General features: G+C 38.5%; 1 protein-coding gene across 1 annotated transcript; it reads right to left on the reverse strand.

Annotated features, from left to right (window-relative positions):
• On the reverse strand, positions 1-20,463 carry PROKR1 (prokineticin receptor 1). Its single transcript, XM_074207624.1, has 3 exons — positions 20,308-20,463; positions 16,433-17,054; positions 1-4,132 (listed from the first exon to the last, which is right to left on the reverse strand). The coding sequence occupies exons 2-3, from the start codon at positions 16,903-16,905 to the stop codon at positions 3,436-3,438; spliced, it is 1,170 nt and encodes a 389-aa protein (XP_074063725.1). The 5' UTR covers positions 16,906-17,054; positions 20,308-20,463; the 3' UTR covers positions 1-3,435.
• Positions 20,464-21,289: the final 826 nt, after the last annotated feature.

The raw sequence follows: 21,289 nt of genomic DNA on the forward strand, positions 1-21,289 counted from the left end.
TCCACAGCATATTAAGAGCAACAAATGAGACATGGAAAAAGGTAGGCAAGTACCTGAATAGAACCAAGAAGTCATATTTAATGGCTGAGAACAATATATGATAGCTAAAAATTCTGGTACAAGAATATAAAGATTAAAGAATACTTTGTTCTTGTCTTGTAGATTTTCAAATTCATTCCATTTGTAAATTAGTTGAATGAAGTGGGGAAGTCTAAGAGAAAACTAAAAGATAGTGTAATTGTTTTCAAGTGTTGACTGCCTATCCCAAAGAAAAGCAATTAGAACTACAACTTGCTTAGTTGTAGAGGACAGAAGTATGTTGATCAATGGAGTAAAATGACAAAAACTCAATTTTTTTGAGTTTGTGAGGAAAAAAGGGGAAACCATTTAAGAATTGGGGTTATTAAAAGTAGAATTATAATCTGGGCTAGGTTTGACCTTATCCACCAGCCTCCTGAATCAACATTTGTAGGCAGTGCTTGAGTTTTGTTTTATGTAATATGTACAGAATATGCCTTGTATTAAAACATGCCACTATAAGAAAAATATTGAAAAAAGTAAATATCAGTTTGTGATTATGAGACAACTTTCATATTTATAAACATTAATTTACTACTTCACACAATTCAACAAATATTTATTTAAGTATCTTGTGTGGGCAAAGCCCTCTACACATCCTGTCAAAAGTAGACTTGCTCAAATTACCTTACATCATTTATACCCACAAATATAGACACAATTAAACAATTTGGAGGTGGGGTGTGATTGGAGGAGCATATATGAATAGCGTGGTCAGTTTTTCCATATTCATTGCTTCACTTGGCAATAATACAAGATTTATATTCCTTAGTACATCACAAGCAGACAATGATATTTAACAACAACCATAATAATGATTTTAAATAGAGCATTACAGTTCACAGAACACTTTTTGTACATCATCTCAATTGAAATTTTTACAATAATTCTGTGAGATTTACCATCCCCATTTTAAAGATGAAGAAACTGAGGTTGAAAAATTATCCTGCCTAGAGTCATATGGCTCTTGTCTGAGGAAGAGTTTAAAATCAGTCTTTCTAAGTCCAATTTCAGCACTCTAATCTCTGCATCTTGCAAATGTTTTCATTACTCTGAATGAGGAGGGCAAGATTCTATGCATTTCAAGATAATAATGGGGGAAGACTAATATTATCTAAAATGCTTCAAGTTTAATATAGCCAATTCTCAGTTATTCTTGCTAATGGAGAGAAAGTAGTGGCATAGTTCCTACTACTTTCTAAAAAGCAAAACTCAAATAACATCCCAGATAATCTCAGACTTATTTTCTTGGCATTAGAATGCATTATGGGATTTGGTGCATTCCAAGTTATGTTTTTCCTAGACGACTGCTAAAAGTCCTTTGGATCCTCCAAGGATACCTTGGCTGGGGAGTGGTGCTGAGAACGCTGCATGGTGGGAAGAAATTGGCCAGGGGTTGAAAATTCACTGTAGAGAAGAACATTTGTCTTTGGAAAAGAAAAAAGCCCCCATCCCATCCTGCCTTTTATAATTTCTACAAACTCATTTCCCAGTTAGCCTGAACTTTTATGTATCCCAAAGGTCAATTCGAAAATAAAGTCCATATACATATATATGCATAGGTATATGTATATTTATATACACATGAATAAGAAAAAGACTAGAGATATCAACTGATGAAGTCCCAGGAACATGCAGTCCTGGAACAGTCCAAAAATAATAACTCACATTTATGTCACTTTCCCCACAATAACGCTGAGAGGCAGGTAGTGAAAGAAACATGATCCTCTTTTATAGGCGAAGAAACCGAGGCCAAAGAGATTGCAACTTGTCTATGGTGACATAACCAGTATCAGAATCCCCCAACCTCAAGTCCACCATGCTGTTTGCTGCACTATTCGACTTTCCAGACAAGGAGAAGTTCATCAGCAGTTCATGGCTAAAATCCTGGAGGTCATAGAGCCAAAGAGATGAGATCATTTGCTCCTAATTGCTTCACAGACCTTCATATCTTTTACCAGACTGTCAGCTAATCTCTAAGAGAACAATAGAGTAGCTCATACAAAGAACAATGAAGAAAGGTTGGACATAGTAGCATTTGGACTAAGGTCTTCCTTTGTCCAAAGAAGTTACTAATGATGATAGGTTACTCTTATTTAGCAGGAATATGGGAGTCTATGGCTCCACCAAGAAAAAGTGGTTAGGAAAAAAAAAGAAGCTTCCTTGTTTCTAGACACACATCTCCCTTTTCTATGTTTCTTTTCCCAGCATGTGCCCAATTCTATTCCAACTCCTCACTCTCTTCTATGGCCAGGTCAGTTGAATTCATTTCATCCCATCTCAGGGATATTTACATTTCAAAAAGATGATCACACACACACACACACAGAGAGAGAGAGAGAGAGAGAGAGAGAGAGAGAGAGAGAGAGAGAGAGCCTGTGAATCATGAATAGTAGAATTTCAGGCAAGAAGAGAATTACTGGAGGTTTTTCTTTCTGCCCTTCATATTGTACCACATAAAAAAGTTGCCTATAGTAAGATCCATCCTCTGACACCCTCACCAACTCCAGCAGCACGAAGTATGTTGAAGAAGTCACAAGAGGTTGTGTAGAATGCAAAAGGTTGGGAATCTGAAAGTCTCCCTCATAGAGTATCATCTTCATTTCCAAATGTTCTTTATTCTGGACAGCACAGAAAAACTGAAATTTGGAGCCTGAACAATTCATAGTTAGGAGTGATGACAGGGAAGACCCATATCAATGTCTTAAGAGTAGTCCTGGGAGTCATGGAAGCAGAACCCAAATCTCTAGGAAAGCATTTATTTATCTGTATTTCCAACCTAAATACTTGCTTATTTCTGGCCTGTGTATGACACCACAATTTATTGTTCATACTCAAATATAGGAAGTGGCTATGATTTTTTCCAGGTAAGGAAATCCCAGTGTATCAACTTCTACTGGCATAGATCACTTACTCATTAATAGTTTATTAGTTAAGTCCTAGAAAATTTGCTTGTAGTTTATAGAAGCTAAATGATTTATCTAGGGTAAATGTTGAAGGTAGGATTTGATCCAGATATTCTTTAATTTCAGTTCAATATTTCAATATGCTTTGCAGTGCTGCCTTGTATAAGAATGTATTGGTTTAATTTGTAGTTTTATTCTTCAACAGATACATTCTGAACACAAGTTCATATCCCCAACATCTAAGTACTATTTTGTATAAAGTAGTGCTCAGGAAATATGTTGAGTGATGATAATTACTGTACATCCATGAAATTGTGAGATCCTAGACTGCATTGATGTACTTGTCTTCTCATTAAATATTTGAGCCTTAATTTTATCTAATAGCATATTCTTCACATCTGATACTGTAGAGCTTGAAGGATGTTTTATTTATTATTTAAGATCCAATAGATTACTTTAATCTGATACAATCCACCTCTTCTGTAACAGGCATCCCGCTCGTCTTGAGGTCAACATCTGCACTGGACTTGCTTCCATGATATGAAGACCTCCAGCGGAGAAGCATGATCTTCTTAAAGTATTTCATGGTGTTGTTTTTGACGGTGACAAAGCACACAGTATTGATCATGCTATTGCTCATGGCGATGCACTCAACAATATAGAAAGCTGTAAGATAGTGCTTCTCTTTCACAAACACAGTTGGGAAGAAGTCCCGGACAATGGTGAAGCCATAAAAAGGGGCCCAACAGATCACATAGGCAGTCAGGATACACATGAGTACGAGGACTGTCTTCCTTCGACAACGGAGACGTTTCCGGATCTGTTCTGTCTGGAAGCCAGGGACAGCCTTGAACCAGAGCTCTCGGGAGATTCTTGCATAACACAAGGTCATGGTGATCACAGGTCCCACAAACTCAATGCCAAAAATGAACAGGAAGTAAGATTTATAGTATATTTGCTGATCCACTGGCCATATCTGGCCACAGAAAATTTTCTCCTGGCTTTTGACAATAAAGAGGACGGTCTCTGTTGCAAAGTAAGCTGATGGGATGGCAATGAGGATGGATACAATCCAGACCAATGCTATCAGAAATGTGGCAGTTTGATAATTCATCCGTGGTTTCAGGGGATGTACGATTGCCAGATATCTATGGGGAAATAGTCACAACAATGATGAAGACAATGGACTTGATATTATTATAATTTTAGCAAGATTATTATTAGGAGTTTAAAAAATTGCTAGTGCTGTTAATAGTGGCCCTCCACCTGAATTGCTACCTCTTTATGGGGTGAAAATCAGTCCTGGCTATTTGAAGGTTATACTGCCAGTGATGTGCAGACCCTGAAAGATTCTGTCAAACTGAAAGGTCTTCAAAAATAGGCCCAGGAGTTGATGGTTGATGGACTATTCCAACTAAACTTGGAGGTATCTGTATCTAAGAAGCTGGCAACTAAGCAATGGCATTTTCTTATCCAGTCATTCTTTTAAGAAGTAGCAATCTGTATCATAGGCAGAAGTGCCCAGAAATATGAAAGCACCAATTTTTTTCAAGTATTGAAGAAGGAAAAAAACAACAGATACCAACTTTTCCCCATCTTTCCACTCTCTGAGTTTGAGATTCTATGGAAGATGGAGTGTTCAATTTGGGGGTCATAGACCTAGAAGTGCATCTGAGCTTTGCCATTGTAAGACCTTGGGTGAATTATTTCCCTTCTCTGGGTAGCCATTAATCATTTTTCTCCTTTGAAAAATGAAAATAGTTGGTCTAGATGACCTCTAAGATCCCTTCCAGAGTTAAATCTGTGATACCAATAGTATTTCCATAGATATTTATTTCAATTAATTTGTGGTTCAAAAGCAGGACAGTCAATAATTTACAGAGCAAGTGAAAGAATTGATCACTCCTATTTTGGACAACACTAAAGAGTATTTCTTCCACACTTAGAGATTGAATGAAGAAAGGGAAGAGAATATATATTTATTTTATAACATAGTTTTATATATCTATACATATATATGTAGTTGTATATATACATATATATATATATATATATATATATAATAGGATTTTAGATTTAGAGTCCTGATAGACCTTAGACATCATTCATTACAATCCCTCATTTTAGAATTTAGAAAATTGAGTGACTTTAAATAACTTAGCTCAAGATCAAAGAGGAAGCACGGGGCAGAGCCAAGAGTTGAATTCACTAAATTCAAATCCATCATTCTTTCCTCTGTAATATGCTGCCTCTTAATTTATTCTCACAAACATCCATTAAAATTGGGAAACTGCATCAAGGAAAAGGTTGATGATATGAGTTAAGGTAAAAAAAGAATAAAGATTGGAAGTCAGGCTTCTTGACTTTCTCTTGTCCTCTTTCTACCACTGAACTATACACTATTTCTACTACTGTGACCTAGACAAGAATTCAAAATCCCTTGTTGTCTTTCCCCTGAAGTACATTGCTTTTTCCTAAAGTAATCCAGAGGGGGGAAAATAGCACTTGTGGGGAGGACATGAATTAATTTATGTGAAAATGATTTCTTCCAGGAGAAAGTCTAAAGAGCTCTACACTATATTCAGTACCTTTGTGTTCTGAAAGTATGAATTAAGATTGGCAAGAAAAGTTAATGACAATGAAAAAAACTAAACTATATATGGGAAAAGAGAAATTGAAGAAAGGATAAGAGTGCCTCTTTGTATGAAAGATTGAGAAAAGGCAGAGTTACTCAGTTATTGTTTTACTTCTCTCTTTCCTTGAAGTAACAGAGCAAAAATAATTAATGTGGAACACTTACCCAAGATAAGTAAAAAGCAAGTAAGAGTACAACTTGTGCTTGATAAATTCAAGTCACTTGATTCAAATGAACTGCACTTATCCTTAGATAGCCCATTTGATAGACTTGACTGATGGGCCATTATCAGTGGCATCTGAATGTGTGTAGAGAATGGGAAAAGTATTGCAGGACTGGAGAAGGGAAAAGTTTTTCCTGACATTCAAATAAAGGAGAGGGACAAACCCTGAAAACCATAAGTTAATGAACTTGACTTCAATTTCTTGGAAAATTCAAGAATAGAACATTAAAATGATGACTAGTGGCAATCCAAGATGATTCATGAAGGAATCGATGATACAAAGAACCTGAAAGGTTTCATCAAAGGCAGGACATGCCAGACCAACTTCACTACCTTTGTAAAGTTACTAGACTATCATATCAGAGAAATTCTGAAACTTAAGTTTGCCTAGATTTTAGCGACTCATTTGATAAAATATTTCATGCTATTCCTGTGGAGAGATAAAGAGATAGGTCCTGTTAATAAAAGAAAATAGGTTGAAAGTTGGTTGAATGACTGACAATAGATAACCATTTATGTTGTGTCATTTTGGCATTGAAATGCTCCAGTGAACTGCATTTGATTCTTTACTATTGAATATTAATAACTTGGATAAAGGCATAGATTGCAGGCTCATTCAATTTGCAGAAGTAGAGCTGAGAGTTATGGCTAATAGAATGGATGATATTTAGCAACCAAAACCATTTTGAGAGATTAGTGCATTGGGCTCAACCTAAGAAGGTATAATTTGTATAAATGTGAAATCTTACACATTGTTTATAAAAACTCATCAAATAGAGAATGAGAGTGGTATATTAATCAGGAGTTTGTTTGAAAAAGATATAGAAGTTTTAGTGGAATTCCACCTGACTATGAGCCAAAAGTAGGCTGTGGCAATTAAAAAAACATAATGTGAGTTTGGGCTGCCTTAAGAGAGTCAATAAGGAGATAATAGTGCCTCTTTATATCAATCCACATATGGAGATTATATTCAGTTCTGGGCATGGCAGTTAAGAAGGATACTGATAAGCTTGATGCTCTTATCAAGAAGACAACCAGAAAGTTGGAAGGTCTTGAATCTATATTATAGAAATCTGCTATAGGAACTTGGGTTGTTTAGCATGATGAAGAAAAAGAATCTGTAATGACATGATAACTCTCTTCAAGTATTTGAAGAGCAACTGTATAAAAGAGGAATTGGAATCATTTTGTTTAGCTCCAGAGTTTCAGAAAGAAGATATTTTGTCTTGATGTCATAAAAAATGCCTAGAAAACTAGAGCTATCCCAAAGTAGAATTGCATACCTGTGTAGGAAGTCACTTCTACACTGGAGGTCTTCAAATTGATAACCACTTTTGACAATGCATAGAGGCAATTCTTGACCTGGACTCTTTGACCTGTAAGGCTCCTTCTAATCTAAAATTCTATGATTCTAGAAAGAATATATCTTGTGATGGGAAATATGAAGATAGAAAAGTGTATATAAAGGGGAACTGAAAAGAGAAGATTATGGAGGTGAAAGAATAAACACTATTAATCCTTGGAAGTGAACTAGTACTTCCAAATTCACACTTACAAATCAAGAGAAGCATGAAAGAAATCGGCATGGGGTCTAAAGGAAGTCAACATAGACAATCTTACCATGTATGATGACTGTCTATCTAGCTTCATGGCTCTACTGTTTATGTAGAAAGCTGAATGACTAGAACTTCGTTCTTTTCCCCTAGGCAATTGTTTTGTTGTTGATGATGCTGATGTTGTTGTTTTACTCTTAGCTTATTTCCCCTCCACAACATTTTGGCAACAGCAATCAACTGAGCATTTCCCAAACCACTCTATACCATGTTGCATTTACTGCTACCATCACCCAAAACTGGAAGGCAATCCAGATGCCTTGCCTTGGACTCTTGACTCTGATAGAACAGCTTTTGTTTTATCTTTTTTGGGTCCTAAGGCTCTATATCATGTTGTGATATAGAATATAATCTCCTTTGTTGCTTTGTTGCTTGTATTTGAATCACCAGTGTTTGGCACATAGTGGTTGTTTTTTTTAGGTTTTTTTTTTTTTTGCAAGGAAATGGGGTTAAGTGACTTTCCCAAGGCCACACAGCTAGGTAATTATTAAGTGTCTGAGGTCTAATTTGAACTCAGGTACTCCTGAGTCCAGGGCTGGCGCTCTATCCACTGTGCCACCTAGCTACCCACATAGTGTTTATTAATGAGCTATCTACCTATCTATGTAGATAGTGATTTTACTCAGTGCCAATAACTTCCTCTTCTAGGTCTCTGAAGATATTAGATAAAATTGGATCAAATCCCTCCCACTATTCCCCAGATGGCTGTATTAAAATTCAGGGTGGCTTTTGGAATTCTCTAGCCAAAATTCAGCCCCCTCATAGAACTCATTGCCAATCCCATCAATGCTACTTGGGTGAGTATAACAGTGTCACAAAGACTTATAGTGGGATTAGTATGGTTTGAAGTGTGCTAACAATCCCCTCATCACTAAGTAAGGGTCCTCTTTCAAAGACTATGATGTTAGCACGACACAGCTGTCTACAGCAATGGGTGCTCTGAATTTATTGCTGCTCATGATGGGAACCCAGGAGTTTATGGCTTTTTATTACAATTTGGCTCTACCATATTAAACATGAATGGCATCCTAATCAAAGAGAATTTCCATTTTTATATGTTTTAGTAGTCAGCACTTTGATTGTATCCCTTCCTGCCCAATAGCATCTAATGATTTAGGATACTTGTAAGGAGTTTCATGCTATTTATTTGATAATTCAATACCCTCGAGGTACTATAATGTAATTCCATGGAATTTGTAATGCTTAAGTTGATATTTTCTTTCAGTAAATTCATTGGCAAAACCTCTAATTTTCAAGGCTTATCTAGAGCTGAAAGGACCTTAGAGATCATAGGGTCATAAATCTCAAGTTCTGAGGGGCCTAAAAAGTCTAGTCCAACCTCATCCTTTTATAGATGAGGAAACTGAGGCAAAGAGAGGAGAAATGACTTGTTTAAAGTTTGCCTGCATTCATCTTCCCTTCAAAACTAATTTATGGTAGTTCTTTAGACTAATCTCCGGGAAACCATTACATCATAAATATCTCTTTATTTTTCATATTTTTATGACTACTATATCTGCTCTGATTTTATGTGAAATCAGCCTTGAAGCTTTAATGTACTATACCAGTTGAAAAAAAAAGAAGAAATATTTTTCTAGGCTCTTCTTGTCTGATCTAAGATGAAGGGAAGGGGCCAAGTTGAATTTAGAATATGTTGATGAGGAAGGAAAACTCCTGATAGCACTACCCCTTGGAGACAGAGGTGGCCCTGAAATTAATTTCAGGCTATTATGATTTGCAGATTGTTGAGGCAGACAGAACATTGTCAGTGATAAAAGTAAGTGAGTGAGCATCTGAATTTTGTTCTCAATGATTTAGCAAATGGCTCAGCCAGAGAACTCAGACTTAAAGGGAAGGATGTCTTATAATCCATGAGATTCCTTGGATCAACTGGAGAGTACAAGAAGTGGCAGAAAAATCACTCTCAAGCCCTATGACTCTACCTCTTAGTTTGGCAAATCATTTTTCCCTCCCTTGGCCTCAGTTTCCTCATCTGTGAGATAAAGGGGTTCAGCTTAATGAAAAGGAAGGACATTTCTAATACGAATATTCTATAGTTCTAGACTTCCATCCTTCATGCACTGAATAAGTGTTCTGAGGGGAAGAAGGAAGAATCCCTTGAGGTTTCTGGGAAAGGGCCAGAGTAAGGATAATGGGACTAGTTTTTAGATAAGTTTGGGTAGGAGAGAATACAATGTGAGAGAGAATTTTACAACCTCAATTAATGCTTTTGTCAGAGATAGATACATTGTCTATATCCTAATTGTTCTTTCTCTAAGATTAGTCAACATGCCCATCTTAAGCCTGGACACACACACACACACACACAAACACACACACACACACACACACACACACACACACACACACACACACACGGAAACCTTCCAAGAGTTGAATGACAACTCTCCTTATTTGTATTTTTCATCATAGTCCTTTTCTCTCTGCATTAGTACTCTAAGAAGGAAGACCTCAATCAGCAAATTAATATTTTCTGCTTATGTATCTGTCACTAGCTTGCCCAATGCCCAGTCAGCTAGCTATAGGCAGTTTCAGTGACTCATCTCTCAATCCACTTATTGCTGATTTTTCAAGGAAAGAAAGATTGTCTGGGCAAACAAATTCCAAAGTAATCAAGGTGAGATGAAGTCATGTCAGTAGATGAAACAGAAAACTGTTTTGCTTTTCTTCTATGATGCCTAAATGGAGTCATCACTATACCTATTCATGTCAATCTTTATTGTGGCAATACCTAGATGAGCCATGTAAAGGGGAATGAAAATATGACCAGAGAACATGCATTCCTTCTCTCTACTTCTGAAGACAATCAGAAATTAACTCTATCACAAATAAACTTAGCTTGGAATATTCTAGCTACACTGACAAAAAGGAGTCAAAATTCCCTAATTCAAAAGAGTTTAATCCTTGCCATTCTTTAGATGGCCTCAGCAAATTCTAGTGACTTGAATTGGAATCTTAACCCCAATCTTTTTCTTCTCTTTTGGTCACTCTTCCCATACTACCTATTTAACATGAAAGGAAATAATTCTAGCATTTATCCAGCATAGATAGATGAGAAATAAGCAAAGAGAATATTTTAATAGGATAATAGCTATTTAATTTAATTTAAATAAAGTTATTTCCCATACCTCTTGACAAACACTTCCTATCTCTCTGAGGGCATTTGCTCCCCAAGTTGGGAATACTTATGCTACAGGGAGCTGTGTTGGACAATGGAGGTGCAATGCTAGGAAAAACAATAACAGTAGTAACAAGAACCCTAATCCCTGCCCTTGAAAACTAGAATATCTCTGATCCTTCTACTTACAAATCACAATGATTCTGTCTATTCCCTTTTGCTTTGCTTTCAAAGTCCTTTACAATTTGGACCTTTTTAATCCATCAGCCTGATAGCCATTACCCTCAACAACAATTCTTTACTCCAGTATTATAAGTCTTCTCATTACTGTCTCCAGGACTTTGTTAGAGTAATTCCTCCTGGAATATTCTCTTCTCCTCCTTTTGATTCATTTCAATCCTACCCATCCTTCGAAGTCCATCTCATGAGCCATCACTTCCTTAAAGTTTTCCCTGACTACTCCTTTTCTCTGAATATTATAAGCAAGTGAAATAACATTGATTAAATACTGCCATATGCCAAACATTTTGCTAAATGTTGGATAGGCTAGAATATCTGTCCATAGATAAATAAACAAATAGATAAATATATCTATGGCTAGATGTGATATATATATATATATATATATATATATATATTTTTTCTGTCTTTCCCTGCTCCCTCTCTCCTCTCCTTTGGATTATAAACTGCTTGAGAAAAATGGTCATGTCTTATAAATCTTTTAGCTGGTCCTCCCAGTCTAGCTACCAATAACTAGAATAATTTTGGACCTGAAATAACATCAACAATATTTATTTATCATTTTAACCATAGAAAGTACTTTACAAATATTATATCATTTTATCCCACTCAACCCAATACATAGGGACTATTATTATTCCCATTTAACAAATGAAGAAACTGAGGCAGACAGAACTTAAGTAATTTGTCCAGGATCACACAGTCATTTTTGAGGAAAGTTTTGAACTCAGGTCTTCCTGGCTAAATGTCCAGTGCTCTTTCAATATCATCTAGTCACCTATATACTCACAATAAGAATCCTATCATCATCACTTACAGATAAGAATTTGCTAAGCACATACTATATGTGCTTAGGGCACAAAGATGTTGAAGGCAACATTGCTGCCCTTGGGAGGTTAGAATCTAGTTGGGGAAATAGGATACATATTTTAAAAGATGCAGCATAAACAGGGTTCCAATTTTGGTACAAATAAGAAATGCTATGGGAAGTGAGACTGGACCTGAGCTTTATAGGATGAGTTGAAAATAGATCATCAGAAGCAAAGAGAGGATCCATTCTGAGAAGGGGGTTACTGATTTAAATTTGAAAGAGAACTTAGATATCTTCTTGTCCACCCCTCTCCTTTGCAAATGATAAAGCTGAGTCCCAATGAGGATAAATGTTTTCTCCAAGGTCACACAGGTAATAAGTGGAAGAGCTAGGGTTCAAAAATAGGAAAGGACATGAAGAAAGGAAACAAGCCAGAAATATGAATTGTGTCTGCAAGAGACTATGAATAGGTCTATTTTGTGAAAGGTGAATGAATTTGAACTTTATCCCATAGGTAGTGAGAAGTCACTGAGCAGAAGCTGGGTAAAGGTGACACATGCAAGACAATCTTTTAGAAGATTAATCATTCAGCATTGGTTACAAAAGACTCAAGCAGAGTAGAGACTGAATATATGGATACCAGATAAGAAACTCCTGGAAGAGTATGGGTCTAAGAGGATGAGACACTGAACTAAACTGATAGCAGAAGAAATTGAGAAAATGGTGGCTATTGAGAAGGAAGAACAAATGTGCCTTGGTTACTGTCAATGTAAAAGAAAGTAGGAAGGGAGAAAAAGATAAAGGATGAAGTTGGGTGACTGAGAAACTGGCCTGTTCTACCTTGGAGAGCAACTGGGAGTCCAGAGAGGGATATGATTTTTATATTTATTTTTATTTTATTGAGGAAAAATGACAGATTTAGCTTTAGATAGTATGGTATGATGAAAATAATGTTGGACTTGAAAATCAAGATATATAGGTTCAAATATTGACGCTGACTCTTATTTTCTGTGTGGACTGTGGGCAAGAAAGATTTCTTCTATTTTGGTTTGCTCCATAGGGTAAAACCAGATCAGATATAAGAGGTGGAATTTGAAATGAGTAAAACTTCTCTAAGTCTCATCTTAAAATGGAAGCAAAGATATTGGCACAACCCACCTTACAATAATATTGTGAAAAATGTGCCTTGTGTTGAATGTTGAAAAAAATTTTCACAGCATATATTGGAAAAATAAAATAAAATATCAATTGGAAAAAACAAATGAATGAACTTCATAATGGATGAAAAGTTTGAACTGAGACCCTATATCATGGTCCCAAACTTCATCTTTTTTTTTCCAAAATAAATATTCTAATTCTTTCAAGTAAAAAAAGAACAGAAAATGTGCCTTGTAAATCTTAAAACACCATAGAAAGTTGAGGTGTTATTCCACTCAATTCAGCTAGCCTTTTCAAAGTGTCTACCATGTGGCAGATACTCTGGTATTCATGAAATGAAGAAGAAAAACAGCATAATTCCTGCCCTCAAGAAGAGGTATTATTTCTTTAAGACATATTGAGTAAATCACAGCTGGACATTCAGGTGGAGTTGGCCAGCAGGGAGCTAGAAATGCAGAATAGAAGGGAGAGGGATTGGGATCTGTACTGCATGGTAAGAAAAAAATATCTAAATCCCAATTCTTTCCTACTGATTTGTAATACCAATGATTTCCCTCTATCATCTGACCTTCTATTTAGTTGATGTTCTGTACCAAGTGACTACATGCAACTGAACAATGTACTCTGAAGGAACCGGACCATTTTAAACAGTGGTTTGTTTCTCTTTCTTTCTCTGGTCCATCCTGGTAGAGATTGGGGACTGTGCTCTATGTGATGAATTTGAAAATTCTCCCCTTCTCATTTTGTTTTTGTCATCTTCTCTAAAATATCAGACTGCCTTCTTTGTCTCTACCTCTGTTCCTTTGTCCCACATCTCTCCCTGCAGGAGAATATAGTGAGCTTTAAAACCTTTAGTTCAGTGTCTCAAAAGTTCCAGGGGAGCAAAGAAACAACACAAATTCAGTAAGTAAATACTGGACAAGAGGAGCCTTACTTTTGTCTCCCACTTTTTTTTTGGAAACAAAGTTCAATGAAAGGGAAATGAAAATGTGTGTTATCTAAAATTGAACAGATGTTTTGCATTCAAGTTAAAGGAATTTTCAGCCTTGTGCAGTGCCAGTGCTAGGGAATACAAGCTGAGAGCTATGGTTGAGAAATATTTCTGATTCTTTTTTCAAGAAAAGCATGTGCTTTCTACATTTTAGAGTAGCTAAACTCAGAAAAGGATACGGTGGCAGTAAGAAGTCACATGAAATAATCCAATCTGCCTCTTCTTGGTGCTGGCAGAGTTCAGCAAAGGCACAGAATAGCCCTTTTACTAGGGAAAGGGAGTGGATTTTCACTTTCAAAACTGAAGGTGACAGGAAATTCAGTGTCTTGAAAACCCATTTCTACCTCTTCTAGGGGTTCAATAATTAATTGAAGTTGGGGCAGGGATCTGAGGTTAAGATGGGCTGATCTTGGTCAGGGGGGAAAAATAGTATTAGACTGAGGAGATGGTAGAGTTCTAGAGATGGGGGATGGAGTGAGCCAGGAGCAGACATTGTTGCCCAGTATTAGATGGCACAATGGATAGAGTTGGATTTGAAGTCAGGAAGGTCTAAGTTCAAATTCTGCCTCAGACATTTACTACTCATGTAATCCTAGTCAAGTCACTTAACCTCTCCATTAGTTTCCTCATCTATAAAACCAGGATAATAGTATCTATTTTATAGGTATGTTGTGAAGGCCAAATAATAATAATAAATGATGATGATGATAATAATAATAATAATAATAATAATAATAATTAACATTAGCATTTATTGTGCCAAGGATTATGCTAAGCACTTTATAATTGTTATCTCATCATATAACACATGTAAAGTGCTTTACAGACTCTAGAGAATTATATAAATGCTATTTATATTCATATTTATATTATAACTGTTAACATTACTATTATCCGACCCTAGGATAAATACCATCCACAAGTCTTGAGGACAGGGAAGAGGGCTGATGGTTTCAGAATTAGACTGTCAGATGATTCTACAGGTTGTCCCACAAGTCTTTGTGCAACTTTAAACTAATAAGCCAAGGACACAAAATACTTAAAGTGGACTTAGTCCTTGGGGATCCATTGTATTTCCCTAGGGCTAGCTGGATTTTCTTCTCTCTGGTTTAGAACAATAAGAGATGTCTAGTTCCTTACCTTATAAAAGTTAATACTTGTATTTTTTTTTAGGTTTTTTTTGCAAGGCAAATGGGGTTAAGTGGCTTGCCCAAGGCTACACAGCTATTTAATTATTAAGTGTCTGAGAGCGGATTTGAACCCAGGTACTCCTGACTCCAGGGCCGGTGCTTTATCCACTTCGCCACCTAGCTGCCCCAATACTTGTATTTTCAAGGAATACAATGTTCATAAGTATTGGATTTGAAAATAAGGACCCAAGATCTTTACAATATTAATTTCTACGATCTTTGTTATTAGGAGTCCTACTATAACTTGGCACTGGAGGATTAAAGTAGTATCCCATTAAAAAAACAGAAGGATTGGATGGTCTCTTTTGCACAGGTAACAATGTTTCAGTTAAGTTGAACCTATACTGTGGAAAAGCACTTTATAATAGTTTTCTTTGTTTAGGGTTAAAAAAAAGATTGTGCTCATCTGATAAAAATCACCTAGTCTATAGGTAATTAAACCATAAGAAATGCATAAATACAGCATATATCAAAGTTGCTATAGGCTGCTCTCATTCATTTCACTTTATATAACGGAAGCCAGGGTTCTGGAAGGACTGCATACAAATGTATGCAAATAAACATACAGATTTATGCAAAAGAACATACACAAATGTGTCCACAGATTTTATGCAAACAAATCCAGTAACCTTGCTTTAAAAATCTGTTGTTAAGAAAGAACTGATTTGGGAGAATGGAGTGGGGAGAGGGAGGGATGTCTCTGTTTGATAACCTCTTCTGAGGCACTAGATCACTAAGCATTAAACCTGTTGGAGCTATTCTCCTCAATCTAAGTAAGATTAGGCAAGGTAAATTTAAGACAATGCTCACACAAATGAACAACTAATCCTAAACTAGATAGAATATCTAACAGACAGTTATTTCTTACCAGGCCACATAGAACACTGGCCCTGGAGTCTGGAGGACCTGAGTTCAAATCCAGCCTCAGATACTCGATCTGTACTGCCTGTGTGACATTGGGAAAGCCCCATAACCTCACTGCCTCAAAAAAAACAAAACAAAACAAAAAAGTATAGCACCAGGAATCATAGAATCAGTGGTTTAGGGAGTAACTGAGAGTAGGTGAGAAGGCTTCTTGACTATATCGAAAAAGGATTTCTTTCTGAAGTAGTGATTGAGGTAAAAATAGCAGCCTCATTTTTATGTAACCTCATTTCCAAGAAGTGCAAAGGCTTTTATGAACATTAACTATATTTATATCCTCTCATTAATTGGACTTGTCAACCTCTAGGGAGCATGGACACCACTCACCAGGTCCAAGGTGAGAGGCCAGTGCTCTTCTTTCCAATAATCAACTGTGAAACTCAACCCTTGCTAACATGAAGAAAGGGGATAGACACTGCTCTTACCAATTTCTAGATGGGGTGAGTGTAATGGGAACACCAAATTATCTCTCTCGATGGTTATTCTTGACCCCATGCTCCTACTCTACCCTGTCTAATACTTACCTGTCTACAGCAATGGCCAATAAGGCATTAGTAGAGACATAGAGGGAAACAGTTCGAAGATAGTTGACAGAGGCACAGAGCACATGGCCATGCTCCCAGGAGAGTTGGCGAACCACATAGTAGTCCATTTCAAAGGGACAGCATACAATGGCCACCAGGAAGTCAGAGATGGCTAGGTTGGCAATGAGCAAGTTGGTGAGGTTGCGCAACTTTTTGTATCGGGCCAGGGCAGCAATGAAAATAAAGTTACCAATGCCACAGACGAGCATAATGCCCACTAGAGCTATACCAATGACAATCTTGGCAGCAAAGAAGGTTCGGGTCTTGGTCACATCATCCTCCTCATCTAGAGGCAGGTCATAGTCACCATAGCTAAAGTTGAATGGGAGGGAGGCAGTACGCTCTCTGTGAGAGTTGAAGATAGCTGCAAAATTGTTGTGTGCACCAGTGGTATTCCCCTCTTCAGGTCCCATGGTAATCAGTGAAGGTAGGGAGTGGAGAGCTCAACTACTATGAAATTCAGTCCAAGTCAAATACCAAGGAGTCAATCCTCTAGAGTCTTTATTTTTATATAGCAAGTCACCACCTTGTTCCCAACATAATTGGAATGGAGATATCAGACCTTTGAGAGAGACAAGAAGCAAATGTTATATATTAGCAAATCATGTCATTATCACACATGATTATCATGCAGTGGTACAGTCCAACCTGATCTTATTTGCAGCCTGTTAAGAATAACTACCCAAAGGCAATGGGAAGGGGAATGAAGGGAAACAAACCTGACTAGAAACAAACCCATTGGTGGAGAAAAAATGAAACTCAGCATTGGTTGGACTATTCCAAATAATAATCAGACACTATCCTGATGTCTACAAATGTTCAAAATAGCATACTTCTTTTTTTACACTCTCCCTCAGTAACAGGGGTGAAAGGAGAAGGTGACAAGATGGCAGTGGAGGCATGTTATTCCCTAGAAATTCTGCCTAACTTGACATTTTGAGAATTTATCTAGGTTGTTTTGTAGATGTCATTCCCTTCAAAGCCCTCAAAATATAGTTGGGGGTGCTTCTAAAGTTTTTCCCAGAACTTGGATCAGTTCAATGACCCGGTTAGGCTTTGACTTTTAGGAGGAAGTTCCTTTTGGGCAGTCTGATCAACAAAAGTTATGGAAGAGATGGGAAAGGAAAGAGATTACACAGAGAAAAATATAACAGATACAATGGAGGAAGCAATTTTAAAAGAGGACATTCAAGAACCCCAGGTTTGGGGGCAGCTAGGTGACCCAGTGGATAGACCACAGGCCCTGGGGTCAGGAGTACCTGAGTTCAAATCCTGCCTCAGACACTGAATAATTACCTAGCTGTGTGGCCTTGGGCAAGCCACTTAACCCCACTACCTTGCAAAAACCTATAAAAAAAAAAGAACCTCAGGTGTGCTAGGTCATCCAGAGAACAGCTACTTTCTGAGCTCCTATATTAAGGGCTCTTAACCTTTCTTTTTGTGCAATGGAACCTCATTGGCAGTTTGATGAAGTTTAGGGAATCATTTTGCAAAATACCAACTCCTTTTCAATGACTTAAAAAAGTCACCTTATATCCAAATGAGGGCAGAAATGTATCAATTGGGTCATCCAGCAAACAGATCCCACTTCCTTTTAACCCTAGTTTAGAAATAAATTATAAATTCATTGTTCAGTCTTATACTGACTTGCTGCGTGACACTGGATCACTCGTTTACCCATTCTGAATCTCAGACTGTCTACAAAATAACTACCTTTAACAAGTAACTGTTCTTGGAAATAAAATTAATGCCTATAAAAGCCTTTGCACTCCTTGGAAATGAGTCTACATAAAGATGAGGCTGCTATATTTCCCCCAATTGCTACTTCAGAAAGTAATTTTTTTTTTCTCTATAGTCAAAAATCCTTCTCACCTACTCTCAGTTACTCCCTAGATCACTGATTCTATGATTCCTGGTACTATGTTCTTCTTTTTTTTTTGAGACAAAAGAGTTAAATGATTTGCCCAAGGTCACTCAGGTAGTACAGATAGTGTCTGAGGCCAAATTCAAACTCAATTCCTCCTGACTCCAGGGCAAGTGCTCTTTATATATTGAGTCACCATCTGTTCCTGATCATGATCTGTCCCTTCAATGATGCTGAAAAGTACAGAATTTTTATTAAAGGATGTATTCTTTCAAGAAAACTTTAAGTGTAAGACTATTTAGTTTTCAGTGAACCAAAAGAAGAAGGCAGTATGGTTTAATAGAATCCTTGACAGGGAAGGGATCAGGAAAAGTGAATTCTACTATACAGGAGCTTTGTTTTTTCCAATATTCCCCACAAAGGCTCCAAACTCCCTCCTTTAGTTGAGTTCTAGTTCAGAAAGAACTCAAAGAGAACAATCAGTATTAGATTATTAATCAGTTGCTCACTAGGGAAGAGAAAAGAAAAAGCTACTTTAAATGCCTGTAAAATACATATAGTCCCAAACACCGGATTGTAATATCTAATGATCAATAAACCAGTTCCCTGTCCCTTTCCCTTTCCTCACTCAAAGTCCTCAAAATGTAGATGGGGCTGCTTCTAAGGTTCCCCCCCCCCCCCCCAGGACTTGGATCAGTTCAATGACCAAGTTAAGCTTTGACTGTTAGGAGGATGTCCCTACTGGGCAGTCTGGTCAACAAAACTTGTGGAAGAGATAAGAAAGGAAAGAAAGAGATAACAGAGAAAAGTACAACAGGTACAATAAAGGAAGCAATTTTAAAAGAGGACATTCAAGAACCCCAGGTGTGCTAGGTCATTATCCACAAAGTACAGCTACTTTCTGAGCTTTTAACCTTTCTTGTGTGCAACGAACCCCATTAGCAGCTTGGGGAAGTTTAGGGAATTCCTTCTCAGAATAATGTCTTAAAATGCATCACACGTTTTAAAATGAATAAAATGCAGTCATCAGAATATTTCCCAAAACAAATTTCATTCATCATAGACTAAGAACCCCTGAGCTGAAAGAAAGACCAGGAGAGCAAGGGAACACGCACAGATCAGCTCTTGTGAAGCAGCAATTGAAATTCTCTCAATTGCCTTTTCCTTCTTCCCTCTTAGGGAAAGAGCAGTAAATCTCTGCATTAGGAAAGCCAATATACCACTTCAATTTCTTTCCAAGGCTCTTTCTTCATTTAACAGTTCTGCTCCTCTTCCCCCAGGTGATTTAAAACCAGTTGAGATGTAAGTGAGGGAGTCAGAGGAGGCAATGAAAGGATGTGACATTCTCTTTCCTTCAGGAACTCTTGGATTTTAATCTCAACCTCAGTTTCTTCAATGGCTACTGTCACTCTCTGACCCCCTAAGATACTGGGGTGGAGTTAGGGTTAGCCTTGGGTTATGGGTAGCACTTGGCTATATAGACAAGATAACTTGGCTAAATCTAAGCTTCATTTTTTAAAGACAAGGAAAAAATGAAAACTTTGGGAGGAGGTAGTGGTGATAAGAGAGCAGGGCCAGTGATCAAGATCATTTAGGGGTGAATGTGCTCAGGGTTATGTTTCCTCCCTTTCTCTTTCAATCTGATGGATTGCCCTCGAAGTCCCATGGGCTACTATTTTCAGCACCTGTGTTGTAGCCAGCTCCCCTCCTGTCTCCCGGAGAATCCTCTCATTTTCTGACGGTCCCCACAGTACAGGACTTCTGAGGGTAACTAACATTTCCTAACTAGTTAACACCTTTCTTCGGGGAGCCCAGAGAGAGGAGCCCCAACACTCCTAGAGAGACACGAGGGTGCCCTGCACCCCACAGCAGGCTCCCACCAGAACCCCAGGCTCAAGCTGGCCTCCCGGTCCCCTCGTCCCAGTCCCCTGGTTCCGAGGGGCCCCGGTACCTGGATCCTCTCGGACTCGATGGGCGTCTTCTCTCTCCCCCAGAACCGTCCACAGAGCTGCAGTGGGATGGGTCGGGGGTGGGGGCAGCTTGCTGCTGCTTCTTTTCCAGGAGAGCTAGAGGGGCGCGAGGTGGGGCCGGCTGGTTTCTTCCCCCCAGGCGCCCCGGCAGAGACGATCCGGGCTCGTTCCCCCGCGTTCTGGGCTCGCTGCCGGCTGGCTGGGGTTTTTCTTCTCCCCCTGCTACAGCTGGCGCTCCGCCCTCCGCGCCCGCAGATTGGAGGGACCCTCTGGGCTCTCCCGCGGACCCAGGCGATCTGGTCAGCTCAGTGCTGGGCTCCGGCGCTCCCCCTGGCGGACTGATGACCCCCTCTCCTCTTTGCGGCCTGGGAAGGGCCGGGGGAAGGAGGGTGGGGGGGGCACTAGAGGAAGGTGGGAGGTGAAAAGAGTCTAAACCCAGTCTTGGCCTCTGAGGCGGTTGGAACTGGAGAGAAGGCTGCCAGTCCCCGTCTGCTCTGAATTTCCTCCCAGGCTGGCCAACTGGTTGTCAAAGGTGTGTGGCTGTTGGAGCCCAGTCTTGTCTGAGAGCACACAGTGCACAGGGGCCACCTCTGGAAGGACGGTCTAAGCCTCAGCAACTTCTCTTAAGGGGCAACTGATGAGCAGAAAGTCCGGGCCGGGTGTGTGCGGGCGGGTAAGATGAGACAAGGGCTAACCGGGCTCTCAAGTCAAGTCAAGAACCGGAACAGACGCCCTTTAAGACCCGCTGTGGCAAGAGACAACTGGCAGTGCTCCTGGCAGCCTCTGCAGTCGGGATAACAATATGCTTTCTGAACGAGTGGAGCTGAAACAAGTGATTTAGAGACTTGAAAGACCTCCCTCTGCCCTCCAGCCCCCGCCTCTCTATGCTAGACCACAATGCACTTTCTTTTCCCTGGGAGATGCCGATACCATTTGGACTTGATCAGCAATTGGAGTTTAAAT

Source organism: Macrotis lagotis, chromosome 1, assembly GCF_037893015.1.
Source record: "Macrotis lagotis isolate mMagLag1 chromosome 1, bilby.v1.9.chrom.fasta, whole genome shotgun sequence".
In the NCBI taxonomy this organism is placed as follows: domain Eukaryota; kingdom Metazoa; phylum Chordata; class Mammalia; order Peramelemorphia; family Peramelidae; genus Macrotis; species Macrotis lagotis.